The 19,784-nt window shown below is 43.0% G+C and overlaps 2 protein-coding genes and 1 long non-coding RNA gene across 7 annotated transcripts in view; 1 reads left to right on the plus strand and 2 right to left on the minus strand.

Moving 5' to 3' along the window:
* Nucleotides 1-8,442, minus strand: part of FBXO16 (F-box protein 16) — a 50,855-nt gene extending 42,413 nt beyond the window's left edge. For 3 of the 4 annotated variants that reach the window (XM_059697565.1, XM_059697566.1, XM_059697567.1), the window contains exons 1-2: nt 7,942-8,442; nt 3,316-3,451 (exon numbers count right to left, since the gene is read on the minus strand). In XM_059697565.1, the coding sequence (XP_059553548.1) occupies nt 3,316-3,414 (99 nt within the window). In that variant the 5' untranslated portion in view covers nt 3,415-3,451; nt 7,942-8,442. The remainder of the gene's footprint in view (nt 1-3,315; nt 3,452-7,941) is intronic. The other variant, XM_059697564.1, reaches the window with a different exon arrangement.
* Nucleotides 8,443-10,763: 2,321 nt separating this feature from the next.
* On the minus strand, nt 10,764-11,607 carry LOC132234229 (uncharacterized). The gene is made up of 2 exons (XR_009452876.1): nt 11,196-11,607; nt 10,764-11,059 (listed from the first exon to the last, which is right to left on the minus strand). It is a non-coding gene; the product is annotated as an uncharacterized LOC132234229 (long non-coding RNA).
* A 91-nt stretch (nt 11,608-11,698) lies between these two features.
* The window catches only part of FZD3 (frizzled class receptor 3), a 106,334-nt gene continuing 98,248 nt past the window's right edge, over nt 11,699-19,784 (plus strand). For both annotated transcript variants that reach the window (XM_059697568.1, XM_059697569.1), the window contains exon 1: nt 11,699-11,842. The gene's annotated coding sequence lies outside the window, so the exon portion shown is untranslated. The remainder of the gene's footprint in view (nt 11,843-19,784) is intronic.

A 19,784-nucleotide genomic window follows, 5' to 3' on the forward strand; every position in this document is an offset into this window, starting at 1 on the left:
GATCATTGGTGACAAGTGCCCTGTTTTATAAATGTAGAAAACCCCTTGAAATTATTGTATGGACACTTTCACATCACCAGCTGTGAAAATCACCCGAGGATATTTTTTTCCATTGATTTGTGGAGTTTTTTTAGAGAGACTGGAAGGGAGTGGGGGAGGAGAGGAGAAAAAGAGAGAGAGAGAGAAAGAGAGAAACATTGATGTGAGAGAGACACATCAACTGGTTGCCACCTGCACACACTCTGTTTGGGGCCAGGATCTAACCTGCAACCTAGGTAGTGCTCTTGACTGGGGATTGAACCCAAGATCCTTCGTTGCAAGGGCCAACGCTATAACCACTGACCCATGCCAGTTAGGGCTTGGCGTCTATTTTTAATTCCTTTCATGCAGTCAGAATGCTAGGCCTGAAAGGGATCTTCAAGGTCATCTGATCCAACCTAATCATTTCATAAAGGAGGACAGTAAAGACCAGAGAAGGTAAGGTGCTCCAGCATGGGGGAAATTATTGGAACAGCATTTCTTTTAGGTTCAGAGAGGCAAAGGGTCAAATCCAGGCTAAGGAAGGAGGGATACAGACACAAGAAGGTGAGAGTCAATGGAGGGAGCTTCCAGGGTGACCCCATGTCTTGTGCTTCAGGAACCATAGCAGGCACTGGAGACAGAGAGAAAAGATAGAACCTCAACTCCTGACATATTGGTCGGAAATAGTGATGAGAGCAAAGAAAAGCAAGCAGGAAGAGGCTTCCCAGAGAAAATGATATTTGATTGACTCTCCCAGAAGGCAATGAGGAGAGTATATATGCAAAGGTGTGGAGGTGTGAGAGAGATGGCTTACCTGGGGGCCCCACTCAGGTGGCCTGGATATAGGATGAGAGGAAGCTGTGGCAGGGGTTGGAACTGGGTGGCTGGCTGAGGCCAACTCATGAGGGGTCCTCAATGCTATGCATGGGGGTTTGGAATTTACTCTTCAGAGTGGGGCCTTTTATTAGTTTTATGTAACAGGATTAGATTAGTATTTTAGAAATATTATTCTGGGATCAAAATAGAAAATGGATTAATAGGGACAGAGGCAGTGAAACCCGTTAGGGGGTTATTACAATGCACCAGGCAAAGGGTGATGAGCGTGTGAACTGAGAATGTGGAGCTGGAGATATATGTAAATGAAGAAAGGAGCCTGGGTGATGAGCTCTAGGAGGAAGGCTCCTAGAACTTGAAAATGAATTGGATATGGAGGTGGAAGGGAGCTGGAAGACACGCCTCCCTGGGCCTCTCACACTCCTAAATGTCTTGGAATATCAAGAATGCAAGGCCCTGACCAACATTTCTCCAAGTTTTGTTTATAGGAAGGCAAACTTGAGTAATGCAGTACTCTCTCCCTTTGGGACCAAGAGCAGGCCTGTTTACAATAAAAGCAGTGGATTCTCTGGCCTCAGAGCTCCTCAGCTGTGACACAAACCCAAGGTGTGTGTAGTATTTACCTGGGCCCGCTGCATCGCTCCTGTCAGACAAGGCAGGCAAGGAGACCGTCACAAGCATGATGCTCATGCTTCACTGTGAGTGATAAAGTTCTTTGTCTCTGACCCCAGACTCTTGCGTCTTTTACTGTGAAACTGTAGTGTCTTCTATGCCATACGTAACAGGCTTCGTTATTAGCTTGTAAACTGGGGGAAACCAAATTCCAGACCAACAGAGAGAAGGAAGAGGTCTGGCTTAAGTGAGTTGGAGTGAAGTGGGACTTGGTGTTTCACTAGATCAGTGGTCGGCAAACTCATTAGTCAACAGAGCCAAATATCAACAGTACAACGATTGAAATTTCTTTTGAGAGCCAAATTTTTTAAACTTAAACTATATAGGTAGGTACATTGTTATTAACTTAATTAGGGTACTCCTAAGGCTTAGGAAGAGCCACACTCAAGGGGCCAAAGAGCCGCATGTGGCTCGCGAGCCGCAGTTTGCCGACCACAGCTAGGGGAAGGAACTAATGTGTAGGAGCAAGATAATGAGGACAGTTTTGCTGCTTTTACTGCCAACTAGTGTGGTCCTCATAATAGTACAGTTGCTCCTGGAACAATGAGGGGTTTAGGGACACTGACCCCCTACACCAGTGATGGCGAACCTTTTGAGCTCGCCGTGTCAGCATTTTGCAAAACCCTAACTTAACTCTGGTGCCGTGTCATATATAGAAATTTTTGATATTTGGAACCATAGTAAAACAAAGATTTTTGATATTTATTTTATATATTTAAATGCCATTTAACAAAGAAAAATCAACCAAAAAAATGAGTTTGCGTGTCACCTCTGCCTTGCGTGTCATAGGTTCGCCATCACTGCCCTACACAGTCTAAAATCCATGTATAAATGGACCTGCACAGTTCAAACATGTGTTGGTCAAGTCACCTGTACTGATTATAGGAGCTCACAGACCTGTTGGTAAATTCTGCCCCTACCTGAAGCAGGAACAGAAATCCCCAGAGATTGGTATGATACCCCAGCATGATATTCAGCTTCCCCCCCTTTGCAATCCTTTGTTTGGTGTATTCTAATAGTGCCTCCTCAGAATGCAAGTCATAAATAAGTTCTTATTTATTTATATTTTTATTGACTTAAAAAATTTTTTTTTATTAATTTCAGAGAGGAAGGGAGAGGGAGATAGAGATAGAAACATTAATGTTGAGAGAGAATCATTGAACAGCTGCCTCCTGCACGCCTCCTACTGAGATCGAGCCCAAAACCCAGGCATGCACCCTTGACCAGAATCGAACCTGGGACCCTTCAGTCTGCAGGCTGATGCTCTATCCACTGAGCCAAACCAGCTAGGGCAGTGGTTGGCAAACTCATTAGTCAACAGAGCCAAATATCAACAGTACGACGATTGAAATTTCTTTTGAGAGCCAAATTTGTAGGTACATTGTTATTAACTTAATTAGGGTACTCCTAAGGCTTAGGAAGAGCCACACTCAAGGGGCCAAAGAGCCGCATGTGGCTCGCGAGCCACAGTTTGCCGACCACGGGGCTAGGGTGATTTATTTTCTTTAGAGACAGAGAAAGAGGAAGTAGGAGAGAAAGAGGGGAAGGATAAACGGAGGGTGAGAGAGAGAGAGAGAGAGAGAGAGAGAGAGAGAGAGAGAGAGAGATTTGTTGTCCCACTTATTTATATATTCACTGGTTGATTTCTTGTATGTGCCCTGACCAGGGATCAAACCCACGATCTTGGCATATCAGGATGATGCTCCAACTGAGCTACCTGGCCAGGGCAATACTTTTTTCCCCCTTTGAGGCATGAATGCAACTAATAAAATAGCTCTGGTCACTTACCCGGTCGTTCAAAAGCTTATGGTTTAAGGGTGTCCAGGTACTCATCTTTGTCTGCATTTTGGGACCATCCGTGCTTTTTGGAGGTGCAAATGCCATCATGAAAAAACTGGGTATTCTTCTATAAGAAAAACTATACCTATCAGAAGAAATGAAACATATCTTCTCACACTACTAAAAATACCAATACCATACAATCTTTTAGTACGTTGAGAGAAGGGATTGAAGGGAAGAACACTTACTGGGAGCACTTTCTATGTACGCTCAATTGAAGTTCATAACAATCTAAAGCTCATTATACGCTCTGCCCAAAATTATACAGATGGAACTGGAAATCAGACTCAAGTCTATTTAACTCTATTTTCATTGGACCACAGAGGGAAATCAAGAATCACCCCTAGCTAAGAATATACCATATTGGCTTGGAACGAAGAGGTATTTTAATTTATAAAATCATAGTGCAATATGAAACACTCCACCCTTGTCCCGTGTGATTGTCTACCTCCCCTTTTAACTTTCTGACATCTAAATAACAAGGGTTCTACCTTGATACCATATTTAAGAAGTCGAGTGATGTAATATACAACACTAAGCATTTGGAGATGGACCGTTTTGAGTTTATTGAGGGAAATGTGCTGTTTTTCAATGCCCAGCATATATTTGCCTTCATTTGATGAAAGCACTATAATTTCCATGAGGAATTGCCTTTCCCTCATTGTTTAGAGTTTGCTGGGTTGGTTAATCAAAGTGGCCTCCCCTTCCCTGGTTACAAGACGGAGCTAGGCCAGTTGAGATTGACGCTGGCTTATCCTTACTTTACAGCCGAGGTGGGCATTCAAAGTAGCACTGGTACTCTGCTAGGCTGTTCCTGCTGCCTCATCCCTCAGAAGCCTCTGGCCTTGTCCATTTCGTGAGCCACATGACATCCTTGCAATAAACTTCCTCTTTTGCTTACATTAGCTAAAATCTGTTTCTATTATTTACAACCAAAAATGTTTACCTCATATGGGTTTGATCCTGGTTCTACAACTTAGTAACTGTATAACTTTTTGCAAGTTATTTAATCTACCTGAGCTTCAGTTTCCTCATTTGTCAAATGAGACTGTATATATATATGTCTACACCAGGGGTGTGGGCCTTTTTTCTGCCAAGCGCCATTTGGATATTTATTTTATTTTTAAAAAATACATTTTAATTTATTTTTAAAAATACATTTTTATTTATTAGGGAGAGGGAGAGAGAGATAGAAACATCAATGATGAGAGAGAATCATTGATCAGCTGCCTCCTGCATGCTCCCTACCAGGCATGTTCCCTTGACTGGAATCGAACCTGGGACCCTTCAGTCTGTAGGCCAACGCTCTATCCACTGAGCCAAACCAGGTAGGGCTGGATATTTATAATATCATTTGTGGGCCATACAAAATGATTGACTTAAAAATTAGCCTGCTATATTTGGTCAAACATTTAATGAACTCACCCCTAATGCCTTGGCAGGGCCAGACCAAATGATTTCACGGGCCTTATATGGCCCTTGGACTGGGCATTCCCCACCCATGATCTATACTCAACTGCCTCTGTGAATATTACAGAATAAGGATCCAGCAGACTGCCTGACAGATAGGTGGCCTCAATAAGTAGTGACATCCTTGCAGTCTTTCTTAGAACTTCCTATCATTCACAATCGTTCATAGAGTGCCTAAATACCTGTCCTTTAGAGGGCCATGACAAAATATTTTAAGGTGGAAAACAGTTACAGCAGATTGATGCTAGTGTCAATGTATATCCTCCATGTTTCCGCCCTCCTTCCTCTCTGAAGGTGGGCTTCATGTTGAAAGGCATTGGTGATGACTAAAGGGATCAGGGCTTGTCTGTCTGATCTATGGGTTCCAAAAATTATTCTATAGCAGCAAATATTGGACAATTAAAAAACAACAATCATCCGTTTTAGGCTTATATGGAGTTCCCCCAAATGCTAGATCTGAAATTTTTGAGGCTTTCACTAGACATGTAATACTATCTCTCAGGTTTAAGTTGTAGGTGAAGATAAAGCCACTGTTTTCAAACCTCAGTGGCGTCATTAGACAATACCTTCCTGCAGTTACCTGCTGCCATCATACCACTGGGACAAAGGGGCTCAGATCAACCCTCACGTCCTTCTCAGCCCCCTAACAGCCAATTATCTAAGTCACACCTATTTGGCTAAGTTGCAAAAGGCATAAGAAATGACTTCATTGCAGTATTATTAATTGGCAGCTATAAAAGTACATGTGAGTAGGCAAATTACAGATACAAAGCATGGTCACCGAGTCTAGATCTGCCTAGTTAAAAACTACATATTTCTTTTTTGTCGTTGTTGCTATTTATCTACATTTGACCTTCCTTCTTATTAAACCAGGTGTCTTTAATTTTTCTTTGAGGGTCAAATAACTCTTTGAGAATGTGATGAAAGCGATGAATTTTTTCTCCCTAGAAAAATGCACATGAACATAAAATTTTGCTTACCCCAGGTTAAAAACTCCTGCTGTAAGCCAAGAAACTCTCTCTCTTCCCACTTTGTATAGGAAAAAAGCTAGGCAAAAATTTTGAATTAGGACAAAGGAGCTTTTCTAGGACCTCCCCAAGGCCCCCGCACTGATTGTTTTTTTCCCCTGGTTCCTCAAAGCTAGAAATTATTTGAACAAGGCTTTCTTCAAATCAGCCTGAGGGAAATTGGTATTCAGGAGGTGGGCCTGGCCAGGAGAAACAGCCCTCTTGGTAATACAGTCCTGCTGAAGCATGAAAATGGGGTGTCCTACCCTGTCTTTTGTCATCATTCTTTCACAATTTTCCTCCTCTCTTCATACCAGAAAATAGGCAGTGTGCATATCTGCATGCACACACATGTTCACGGTATAGACCACTCAGGGCTATTATAAAGACAGACGCTTTTAGATAACATACACAAAAATAATTGCCCCCACTCCATCAACAAGACAAAGCAAGTTTTTCCCCCTCCTTCCACATCTAAAGCTTGTTGGTGCTATTTTTGTGACCTCTTTCCTTCTTCATGGCTGTTCCTGAATGTTTACTTTTAATTTTTCTTTGAAATAAAAAGGAAGAAAGAGGACCTATGGCCTTAGCCCCCAACGTATGGTTCTATTTCCATGTTTAACAGCAAGGATGGATCCTCCTGTGAAGTTCCAGGGGCCACACATCTCTAATTCCATCTTCCAAGTCATTTTTCATACTGTCACCATTACTCAACTTTGCTTAGGACCTGTTAGGCCTGTATTAGAGGTATAAAGGTATGAGTTTCTACTTTAATGGAGCTTATAGTCCACTATTAGAGGGTTTCCTCTTTGACAAATAAAAATTATATATATTTGAAGTGTACAAGGTGATGTTTTGGTATATGTATACATTGTGAAATGAACACTCAAACTATTTAATTATTACCATGTTAATTTTCTCAGTATGAAGTAGGGGTGTGTGTGTGTGTGTGTGTGTGTGTGTGTGTGTGTGTGTGTGTTGTAAACACTTAAGATCTACTTTCTTAGTAAATTTCAAACATACATTATATTACCTATAGTCACCATGCTATATATTAGGTCTCCAGAACTTATTCATCTTATAACTGAAAGCTTGTACCCTTTGATCGATATTTCCCCTCTCCCCACCCCCCACCCCCCGCCCTGCCACACACACACACACACACACACACACACACACACACTCCATTCCACCTCTGGTGACCACCATTCTACTTAGGGAGGGTTTTTTTGTTTTGTTTATTTGTGTTGTTTTTTTAAAGACAAGTTATTTAATCATGTCCCTTTTCAGCTCAAAAACCTTCAGAGGCTTGCTAATGGATACAGAATATCCAGATTTCTTAGCATGCAAGTCTAGGTCCACTATAAATTTACCTCATTCTACCTTTTGAGCCTCATTCTCCTGTCTCTCCCTTCATACACTATCTGACCAGATGCACAAACTTCCAATCCCTCTGAGAACACTACGAAATTTTGATGTTTCTTTGCTTATGTGGTTCTCCAAGATTGTTCATTTGAATCTCAATCTCATAGTACATAATAAATGCTCAATAAATATTTGTTAAATCAGCTGAGTGAATGAATGCAACAGTGGAGGGCACAGTTTAAGGATTAAAACTAGTGAAAATATAGGGTGAAACTCAGAATATTATGAACTGAGCGCTGGGATTATACTCAGGATTATCAAGTTTTTATTTGGAGTTGACAGAGCAGAATAGAATTGAGTTTCTCTGCTAACACACAAGTCACTCATTGTGTACACGGCAGTATCATTAGAGAAGGGAACCTCAGATATTATCAGGAAAGTATCAGGCAATAGGGTATGGTTAGATTTAAATACTAATTCATCTTATAGTCAACTAATTAGAAAGCAAAAACCGTAATACAATAAAAAGAGCTGGTTCTTGATAGGCAAACAAATTATTATTTGTTGCTAATTTTTTCAGTATGAAGCATCTGGCATTTTAACTGCAGCTGAAACGGAGCAAAATGCAATCCCCAGGAGCACTGACAAGGCTTGTGAGAGGCCCAGGCGGACCTGCGAGTGGAGCTCTGCAAAGAGAGTCTCCATCTTTTTCATGCACTACCCACTGCCTCACCTCTTTTAGCTGGACTCCCTCGTCAAGCCTCAAGCGCTGGTGTTGCCATAGCTGCTTTTTTTCTTTGACTTTGCCCAGCCCCCACCCTCCAGCTTCCATTAGTCCAATCATCATCTATAAATCCTTTCGCTGGCATCCGGGGTCTCTTAGGCAACAATGTGTGGTCTCTTGATTGGCCAGGAGATCCAGGAGGGCTGGCTCCAAAATTAGGCACACGGATACAACGAAAAAGTGAGCGTGCCAAGAAGGTGGGAGGGGGTACCATCTCCCAATATAATGCACAGAAAGATAGATGCAGCCAATTCCGGAAACAAGCAGCATTGAAAGCTCTCATTCAAGACACATTTGTTTCCCAAATCAGGCCAACCTCCTGAACATGCCCAATTATATTGCTCTGGTCACTCCGAGGCTCCGAAATATAAACTCCGTTTTTCCGGGTTTTAAGAGTGGCCAACAGGTAAAAGAGGGTTGGAGGAAAAAGAATTCCCGACTGGCTCAATACAGAATGGCACCTACGACAGGAAGTGGAAGGACGTGGGAAAATTGCCTAACACACAAACTCACAAATGCTTCAACAGGAATGTTAATTGATCGGATTATTAAAGGAATTCAGGCTGCCTGACAGATACGTCCCGGAACCAGCAGATGGCATGCCTTAATAAGAATAATTCCAAACGTGGGAAATTTTACAATTCGGTCTAATTTAATTAAATGTTTTGAGCACCCACCATGTAATCAGGGGCAGAGTGTGAATGCAAGGATAAAAAAAGAATCTAATGAGGAAGACTGGAAAATACAACGGGTAAATAACGTGAGGCCCCCAGTGATAACTGCTGTGATAGAACTACCAGTATAAAGTGCTGGAGAATCACCCAAAATTAAAAATTCCTGGATGGAGCTCCTTAGTAAATGTAAAGGAATTCTTATGCACAGCAGCTAACAAAAACAAAACAAAAACATCTTCCCCCCCAAAGCAAAAAAGGCTTTCCTCACTAAAATAGATAAGAATATACTCTCCTCCAACGTAAACAACCGTAAACCCTACGTTTGCATTGTGTTTCACAGTTTTAAAATAGGCAGTATTTGTATATCTCTAATTTAAACAGAAACCAAAACACGAAGCTCATAAAGATGGATTTCCTTGAGTTAACTAAGGACCTGTAAGTGGCTAAACTGAAATTAGAACCTAGGTAGTCTGAATTCCAGACTAGTGGCTTTTTTCACATGACCAGGTTGTATGTATATGAATAAACAAAGCCTTAGGTGGTGGAGGGTGGCCTAGGGGAGGTATGTAAATGCAGCACTAAATTACCAGTTAACATTTATGGTTTCAAAACGAGTTCATCCAGAAAGAGACCAGATTTAACAACATACTGTGAGAGAGCTGTCTCTCTGTGAAGTGCCCGCTCATTAAAGCCTCTCTATTGGTGGTTACAACATGGAATGAAAGAGAGATGGGATAAAAGAGAGCATTGCACTTTATCCCTGTTGGATTTTAAGATTTTTATCCCTGAAAATAAGGTTCCTTCAGTCTATCCTCTTAACTAGTACCCTCTGAGCCTCCCCTTCTCCAGCATCTCATCAGTCTAACTGCTAATCCCCTCTCCCCTCCCCACAGCCTGAAGGACACCATTCACCCTGTCCTCATAGTAAGCATACCAGCTCAATGTCCACAAAACTTTAACATTACTCTTAAATGAAATATTTCAAACATAAAGCTTAGAGATTTGCATAAGAAAAACCCTTGTAGTCCCACCAAGATTTAAAAAAATATATTAACATTTTTGTTTCCTGTGTGTGATTAATAGTTGAAACCTTTTTTGTACACTCTCCAGATCTCATTCCCCTCCTGGCTTGCCCTAGAGGGCAACACTGAGAAATTGGTGTGTAACCTACTTATCCATTTTTTAATACTATATACATACATATATGTCCTCATAAACAATATGGCTAGGTGTAATATAAACAGGTAAAATAATTTACATAGCTTGTAATTTGCTTGTTTCACTGTTATATTTCTGAGATTTAGTCATGTTGATACTTTCAGTGATAATTTCTACATCTTTTCTACCTCCCCTTGTGAACTATGATATGTCCTACCCCTGACAGTTTTCAAAGGACACTGTGTAAATTGCATAGAAATTCATATAGCTGCACAGCTCCACAGGCTCTGCAAATACAAGGAATCTTGAAATATAGGGTGTCCCAAAAAATATATACACACACTTTGAATAATAATAAATGCAATGTTTTATTAGAATACATTTCATTTTCAAAATTTAGCTATCAGCTGTTAAAGTGTGTACACATTTTGGGGGCATACCCTGTATATAAAGCAGGCACACACAGTTTTTCACATATGATATTTGCCTCCTAATGACCCTCAGTAAAGGCAGTGTTGGCTCCACAAGACACATTGCCTTGCTTATAAGCAGCCTAAGGATCAACATTATATTTTTTAAATGGTACTGTACAAGAATGTGCTTATTAGGAAAATTGAAAATGTCATTTATATCTCATTTATTATGCTTTTCCCCAAAACTCACGTTTTTAGGTTTTTTTTGTTTGTTTCTTAATCCTCACCAGAGGATATTTTCCCATTGATTTTTAGAGGGAGTGTAAGGGAGGGGTGGGGGAGAGAGAGAGAGAAGCATCACAGGCGCTGCAGGGCCAGGATTGAGATTGAGCCTGCAACCAAGGTATGTGCCCTTGACCTGAATGGATCCCGGGACCTTCAGTCCGCAGGCCAACGCTCTGTCCAGAGTCAAACCGGTTAGAGCCCATAGCTCATCTTTTGATGTTAAACTATACTTATGGCTGTCTAAGCTTAGTAGTCAATATTTATTTAACATTTATTGAGCTGTGGTAAAATACACATAACATACAATTTACCATTTTAACCATTTTTAAGTGTGCATTTGGGTAGTGTTCGGGACATTCGCATTCCTGTGTTACCAAGAGAACAAAATGATGCCTCTGAAGTCAGGCTGAAAGGGACGAAAAGGAAGAGCAAGAACAGTGGGTACAACAGCTTTAGCCTTGAATGAACGGAGACCGTCGCGAAGACGCTGCGTGGCTTTGGGAGAGTCATTTAATCTTCCTGGGCGTTTTTCCTCGTCTGAAAAACGAGGTTGGGTTTAGATGATCTCTAAGGACATGTTTAGCCCTAAAACTGTTTATGTAGAAAAAGAGAAGGGAAGCATTTTCTAAGGAGCAAAAAGGTGGGGAGTGCGGTCAATACCCACAATCTGCACCTGTTCCCGAAGGTCTGGGCAGAGAGGCTCTGTACCGTGCCAGGTGCCCTGCCTGCTGCTGTCGGCGTGGAGCTCTGCACCAAGCCCGTTGCCGACCTCTCCCTGCGCGCAGTGCCAGCCGGAGCACTCGGGGACTTGCCTCTTGACCACCTCCAATGCCCGGCTCCCACGCTCTCACTTTCCTTCTCAGAGCAGGTTTTGGCGGTCTTGCCATACCAGCATCATAGGCTTGGGGTGATGAGAGTCCCCGCGCCGTCTCGGCCGGAGAGGGGAGGAGAGCTTTGCAAAGAGGGCTGAGCGCATTTAACACCGACGCTTGCAGGGCCGTGAACGACTCCGCGGGCCTAGCCCGGCGCGAGGAAACACCCAAGGCGCGGGGCGGAGAACTACCCAACGCGCGCAGTCGGCCCCGCGCGGCGGGGCTCAAAATGGGAGCGCTCGGCCGCGCGTGCGCAGCGCGCCTGCGCCGTGCGTGCGCGCGCGTGCGCGCGTTCCCCGGGCCGCGCGCCCCGACGCTCGGGGAAGCTCGCGGTCGCTCCGGGGCGCGCGCCGGCGGTCCTCGCTCGCTCGCTTTACCTGGCGGACCCGCGGCCGTACGCGGCCGGCGCTGCAGCCCTCGCCTCGGAGCCCGGGCCCCGCGGTGTGAGGTGAGCACGGAGGCGTGCGGTCTCCCGGCGGGGTTAGCGGGCCGAGGGCGCGGGGAGTGTAGGGAGCGAGGAGGTGCCGCCGCGGTTGCCCGCTCCTCTCTTACCCTTTTGCTGAGGAGCCACCAGCGGCCCCGCCACCTCCTCCTCCGGGATCGTGATTCTCGTCGCGGCCAAAACAAAAGCTTCCCGCGCCGGGCTGAGGCGGGGGGTCGGACAGGCTTCTGGAGGTCGGCGGCGGTTCTGGGGGGTACGGAGGAGCCGAGCAGGGGGCGGGGGGTGGGCAGGTGCCCGGGGAGATGATTCACCCTCGCTGTCCTCAGCCCGCGCTGGGCAACCTGTGAGAGTGCGGACCGCGGCGCCCTCTCCGCCGCCCCTGCCCGAGCCCCTCTCGGGAGACGGTGCGGGACGGAGCCCGCTGCCGGGGTCGGCGCCGCGGAGGCGTGTGGCGCTCTCCGCCCGCCCGCCCGCCGGGAGCGTGGGCGGAGGACGCGGCCGCAGCCGGGGGAGGACAATGCACCGAGGGCTTCGGCGCCCCGGGCCGCTGGGGCCGGCGGGAGACCCGCGGCAGAATGGCCCCCGGCCCGGACCCCGTTTTCGCATTCGGCCGACCTCTTGTTTCCCAGCCCTAAAAGTTGTCCCCTCCATCCCGTCAGGGAGCCCAAGTCGCTCTCCCTTCCCAGATGCGCGCGACCCCCCCCCCCCCCCCCAGCTGCACCCTTTTATGCCCTGTGTTTCCCATGGTATGAGTACTCCTGGGTAATTAGCAGACGGCCTCCGAAATAAAGGCGCTGTGACACTATTTAAAATCATCATTTTAACATCTGAGAGGCTTCGGTGTCGGGAGTCTTGGACGAGGTGCCTCCTCTGTGAGAGAAAGAGCCCCCCCCCCTTACCCCCCTAACAAAAGCACATGCCGTTCGTGTAGCCCTGGGGTGGACTGGGAGTGGACATGCATCCCCCTGCAGCGGGAGTCCAGCGTCTCGCCCGGCACAAATGGGAATTTGAATTTCGGTTCCCTGCTGAATTGGGGCAGATGCAGCAGCAGCAGCAGCAGAGCAGAATGGCAGTTCTATGAACGTCTGCCACAGGAAAGTATCCAAACAAAACCTCGTTTTGTAAAAGTTTGGGTAGACCTGCCATGCTCGTGTGTGGGAATTGAGCCCTTTTGCAAGGCCCGTGGAACCAGGAGCAAGGAAACAAAGACCTGCCTGACACGGGGGGTGCTCCCTCCCGCCGCAGCCTTCTTTTAGCCTTGAGTGGTGTGTGGCCGCCTGAAGAATAAACCCGTAGTTCTGCTCGGAAGAAGCACTTACTCCTCAAGATAATGCTTTCCGTCTGTACTTTTCAGCAAATCAATACTATCTCCCCCCCCTCCCCTCTAGAACAGCGGTTCTCAACCTGTGGGTCGCGACCATCGGAAAACACATAGAGCATATCAGATATTTACATTACGATTTATAACAGTAGCAAAATTACAGTTATGAAGTAGAAAGTAATTTTATAGTTGGGGGTCACCACAACATGAGGAACTGTATTAAAGGGTCGCGGCATTAGGAAGGTTGAGAACCACTGCTCTAGAAAAAAAAAATTGTTTTTACTTGACCTACCAAACCACAGCATAAAGGTGGAAAGATGCAGGGTTAGGAGAGGAGGAAAGGGGTATAAAAGCTTAACTGGGCGGGCTTGGAAGGCTAGAGCGGAGGATAAAATATAACGACTATAAAGTGCTTCTCTTTACCACGTTGCCTTTCATTTAGTGCAAGAACAGGTGCCTCCTGCACCCATGAAACACTTTGAAACTATATCTTGAAAACAAGCATTTCATAACGCCTCCCATCCTACCTTCTCTGTCCTCCTCCTGTTCTTTTCTCATTCACTACTAATATTCTCCACCTCCCCATCCCTCCTAAATCTGTAACACTGCCCCATTAATAGAAAAAGAAAGGACTGTAGATTCCTTTCCTCATCTTAGCTACTATATTCCCTTGAGCTTTATTTTGTGCTTTGAACGTTTAGGTGGATTTTTTTGGGTGGGGGGGGGCAGGGGGAGTTCCATGATTGAGATATTTGAAGTAGGGAGGGAATTTAATAGTAAAGTTCACATTCTTTTTTTTGTTTAGTACAGTGTGAAAGCTTTATCATTGGGGAAGGAGAGACGAGTTTTTAACTCACAATAAATTCTCTGTTTCCCTCTTGACAGGAAAAAAATTTCTCTAAGCAACTTAAATTTTGTATTAGTTTGTTAGTAAAGCCATACGATATTATATTCAGAACTTCTTGTGAGCATATTAGTTTGTTGATGTTAGAATGCTGTTGATTTTCTTTATGAGACAGGTGGCAGGAAACAGCTCCTATCACCTGTCAGGGGAGAGTGGTGTTGGCCTCAAGTTTGTTTGTTTTAATCCCTAAAACTGTAGAATTGTAGTTACTTAAAGCTGAAACTGCCCACAAAAAGAGTAATAACACAAATAAAAAGAATGGTTTGGAAAATACATACTGGAGAAATTATTCAATATAGATTTTTGAAAAGATATGCGGCAGGGTTTGAGGAAATGAAGACTTTTAATAGTGAGATTTCCATAGGGCCAGGAGTAAATGTTTGAAGAGTAAGAACTTTTCACTGGCCAGGGATGGAGTTTTACGGACTGTATGTCAAAATTACTTCCTCTGCTTTCCAATTCATTATGTTGAAAAGTATTGACAGTTTGGATGGATCCAAGGAGTGTGTTGCAAATGAAGTTTTAGATGAATATTATTTGGCAAGAGGGCTTTAAAGAACAAATACTGGTCCCTAAATCTTATATTACTGAAATAATTTTATAGTCAAAGCATATAAACCATATAACCTTGCTAAGGGGAAAGTCAGGGACTCGATATTAGAGAATTTTCTGATGAACAGATTTTACTCAACAGGGAAGCAAGCTGGGTCAGAATTTCAGCCTGATTTTTTTTTTTTTAGTCTAAAATCTGGCTTTTAACTTTCCACTTTGGTTTTCAGGTTGGTTTTAAAAGATATTCTGCTTTTCTTTAATCTTAAAATAATTTGTAATTTGTAAAATGGGCTGGATTTTAATTTTGAACCTAGATCTATTTGTCCCTCCCCACCCCCCCCTTTTTAAAGCTCTATCACTCAGCATGTTGGAAGATTAGTTTATTTGTTTTATCAGTAGATGACACAATGGACATTAAAAATTAGATAAAGTGAGAAAGATCAGAAAAGAGATATCCTAAGATTAATAGGGATGTAAGCTCTATGAGTTAAATATGAAGTTATATAAACTTTTAGCAACAAGGAGGCAAATTTTGAGAATGAATTTATTTTTTAAAGAATAGGACGTGGAAAACAAAAGGCAAAAGACCACATGGGTCACATGGGTTTTAGGAAAAGGACTGTAGCACTTAGAGCAGTGAGTATGCTCTAAGACAGGGGTGGGCAAACTTTTTGACTGGAGGGCCACAATGGGTTCTTAAACTGGACCGGAGGGCCGGAACAAAAGCATGGATGGAGTGTTTGTGTGAACTAATATAAAGTCAAAGTAAACATCATTACATAAAAGGGTACGGTCTTTTTTTTTTTTTTTTTTTTTTTAGTTTTATTCATTTCAAACTGCCAGCAGGCAGTAGTTTGCCCACGGCTGCTCTAAGAGTATATTTTGTCTCTTTAACAAGACAATGTCCTTGAGAGAAGAAACTCAGAGGTAGTCATTGTTAATTCTTGCAATGCATTCTTAGAAAACTCCTCTGAAAGAAGACAAAGAATATTCCTCCTGTTTCTACTGTAGAGCCCCTGTGTGTGAGGCCACCTTTTGATGGCCTTTCTGAATTGGAAATGCAAAATGTTGTCTACATTTAAGGGATGTCAAGAAAATTAAATCTAAACTGAGAATGATGAAAGGGATCACTTTCTGTACTGAGAGTGTAAATTGGAATCGAATTGCTGAACATAATCTTTTGTTTCAGGACCTTCTTGACAAGCCCTCAGGGCCCACTTTTGTCATTGTTTCTTCTGGGGATTCAGCCTGCTTTCCTCTTCACAGTTGCCACCTCGTGTTCTTTTGGTCCCCTTTGCAGCCAGCTTGGGAAGACAGCTTTCTAAGATTGTATCACCTTCCCCTTTATGGCTGTCCTTTAGGACAAATACTCAACTTATTTTAAGGGTTTTTACTTTTTATCATCGAAAGGAAACTAGTAATTGGGAATATCAGATTCCCAGTGTTATACATTCATAAAAATTAAAATGTAGGTTTAAATGTATCTAGTTGGTTTTGTTTTCTGATGGAAAAATAATCAAGTAACTTAATCAGAAATTAGTTTTTTAAATATCTTGTATTGCTCTATGGAAAAGTGAATGTGCTTGTTTCCCATAGGTATGGCATGAGTAAATTCTTGCCATATCACTCACTTTTTGCTGTTCTCTGGCCCCTGAAGCTGTTCACTCCAGTTATGTTAACCCAGCAGGTCCCTTTATTAAGCTGAAATTCTGCCGATTCCTTTCTTAGAAATATGTTTTTATTGATTTCAGGGAGAGGGAAAGAGAGAGAAAATGCAATGATGAGAGAGAATCATAGTTCGGCTGCTTCATGCATGCCCCCCAATTGGGGGATTGAGCCCTCAACTTGGACATGTGCCTTGACTGGGAGCGAACCATTACCTACTGGTTCATAGGTTGACACTCAACCACTGAGTCACACCACAAGGCCTGCAGATTCCTTTTAGTAAAAAATATCAAGAATGCCAAAATAACTGTTAACCTTTATTTAATGGGTTGCTGTATTTTTTTTTTTTAAACATATTTTATTGATTTTTTACAGAGGAAGGGAGAGAGACAGAGAGTTAGAAACATCGATGAGAGAGAAACATCGATCAGCCGCCTCCTGCACATCTCCCACTGGGGATGTGCCCGCAACCCAGGCACATGCCCTTGACCGGAATCGAACCTGGGACCCCTCAGTCCGCAGGCTGACGCTCTATCCACTGAGCCAAACCGGTTTCGGCGGGTTGCTGTATTTTGATAGTATCTCTTTGGGTCCAGAATCTTCTCAGTGACCTGCATGTATAGAACTTCAACTTAGGGCTTTTCTATGGATGACCCTACCTTTGGAAAAAATGACTTTTGCCACCCACACATATATGTCATTCTACAGAAATTCAGATTTCTTAGACCTGTGGGGGCAATCCATGAATCTGCTACACATTAAAATTAGAGAATCTCTGACTTGGAGGGGCATGTAAATTTTTTAAAAACATGTTTATATTGATTTTTTTAGAGACAGAGAAAGGGAGAGAGATAGAGAGATAGAAATATTGATGAGAGAGGATCATCGATCAGCTGCCTCCTACATACCCTTTACTGGAGATCGAGCCCGCAACCCAGGCATGTGCCCTGACTGGGAATCAACTCTTGGTTCATGGGTTGACGCTCAACCACTGAGCAACATTGGCCAGGCAATTTTTAAATATTTTTACTATTATTATTTTTTTGTCTCACTGCATTCAACTTTTTATTTATTTTAATAATCATAAACTACGATCTTGTTATATTAAGACTAGAGGCGCAGTGCACGAAAATTTGTGCACTTGGGCGGGGAGGGGCGTCCCTCAGCTCGGCCTGCGCCCTCTCGCAGTCTGGGAGCCCTCGGGGGATGTCTGACTGTGGCTTAGGCCCTCTCCCTGCAGGGAGCAGGCCTAAGCTACAGTTGGACATCCTTAGGGCTGCTGTGGAGGCAGGATAGGCTCCCACCACTGCCACTGTGCACCAGCCTTAAGCTTGGCTTGTGGCTGAACAGTGCTCCCCCTATGGGAGCACACTGACCACCAGAGGGCAGCTCCGGCACCGCCTGTCACTGTCCCCTCCCTCTGCCCGCTGGCACCTGCCTTGGCTGGCCTGGCACCACCTGCTCGCCATCCCACACCCCCGTCGTTCCCCTGTTCGGTCGATTTGCATATTAGGCTTTTATTATATAGGATTATTTTCCTAGCCCACCCTAACATAATAGATTTTACAAAAGTTTTGATATGTGGTAATGTGGATGTCGTAGGATATAAAGAAAGCTTATAAGATGGTGGGAAGCTTTGCTGCCAAATGAGGCAAAAGGAATAATTAATAAGAAATCAGGTAAAATAGAGTAGGAAAAAGTGTTAAGGGAATGTTTCATCTAGTTTTAAAGATCCAATGAGGTATTGCCCAGTTTCTTCCTCAAGTTTTTTTTTAAAGTACGTTTTCATTAATTTTTAGAGAGAGATAGAGAGAAGAACATCAATCATCTGCCTCCTGCATGCCCCCTACTGGGGATCAAGCCTGTAACCCAGGCATGTGCCTTGACTGGGAATCAAGCCAGGGATCTCTTCGTTCATGGGTCCGATGCTCAACCATTAAGCCACACTAGCCAGGCTTTTCCTCAAGTTTTATATGGTAGTCTTTGAGCCATAAATTTGAAACCATCACTTCTTGAAAAAATAGATTTATCCAGTGAAATATTTGAAATTCAGATTATTATATGCATATTTAACATGGAGCAATGTTCCTTTTAAATTTTTTTTAGTTGCAAGCAGATGAACATGCTACATAAGCAACAAACTACAAAGACTGATCTTATATGGATGTTTTAATGCTGTAACCAAATAAAGCTTTCAGCAGTTATTTGACACATATTTAATGATATGCATAATTATTACTGTGTTGCATGGTCATTAAGATTAAATATAAATGGCTGTTTAATATCAGTTTTCTATAGCCAGACCTCACATTTCTGGGGCCAGCTTGAAGGAGGAAAAAATATATATGGCAGGCCAAGAAGCTTTTACAAAGATTTCTGATTTAGAGATTTTGATATAGAGAGATTAGGCGTTTGGGGCAGGGAGTGCTCATAACTTTTGTGCTACTAACTCTAAAGAGGCCACACACTTTCCCTTTTTCTTCCACCACTCATCATCATATACTAGAGGGAGAAAGTGCAAAGATTCAGCCATTCCTTTACTTTTTCCAAGTACAGGTAGTTTTTTCTGCCTAGTAACTAAAGGTTGGGATGCAGAGGAGCCAAGAACTGATAGTGCACAAAGGACAGTTTCATGCCCTGCTTAAACCAAACCAGTTCTCGGTCTCAAGGTCTTAAGCTGTCATGAGCCCTAGTATTTAAGTTGTTTAATTAACTTTGGTCTCTGAGAATTTCTGAACCTGATCTTTTTATGTTTTCCCAAACTAGGCTTTCTACAACAAACACAGAAATGTCCCATGCATATGAAACAAAATGCAATGAAAGCAAATTTAAAATCGTCACTAAACCAAATGAAAGTATTATAACTTAGAATATGCTTTTTCCCTACCAAACCTGCCTTCCAATCCACCTACACCTTCTCATCCCCAAATGAAATAAGTATTTTTGCCAATAGAAAAGTAGAGGCAAGTCAAAGATTCTAAAACTTGGTGAAAATTAACTGGGAATTATTCCTATTCCTGCTTTGACTTTGTAAGGATAATATCTATTCTCTGCAGCTTGGCTGTGTGATAAAAGATTTCGTGATCAAATATTTCTGCATCTGTGTGTGGCATTAAATTTTTGTGCTATTTGAAAAGATATGCAATGTTGGGAAAATTTCCTGATACTACTTTTAGAGTCTTCTATTTGCCAATTCAATATTGGTTGAAAAGGTAGCCTATACTGTAATTCAGTTAACTGCCACATGTCCAAAACGGAAACCATCCCCACACGCCACAATATTTTGAATTTAATTTAAAAAATCAATTTGCAATGAATATTATAAAAATAAATATATTATAATTTGGGTGTTCTTGAATATTTTCAGCTGAAAATTCTCACGAGAAATGATTTTAAAGTTGCTCAGGGCTGCCACTTAGGGAAAACATTTTTTTTTTTATAGACGCGAGTGGAGTGTGGGGAAGGTCCACCTCTTGCATCTGTAGACACTTATGGTGTACAATGGG

This window comes from Myotis daubentonii, chromosome 5 (genome assembly GCF_963259705.1).
Source record: "Myotis daubentonii chromosome 5, mMyoDau2.1, whole genome shotgun sequence".
Classification (NCBI taxonomy): domain Eukaryota; kingdom Metazoa; phylum Chordata; class Mammalia; order Chiroptera; family Vespertilionidae; genus Myotis; species Myotis daubentonii.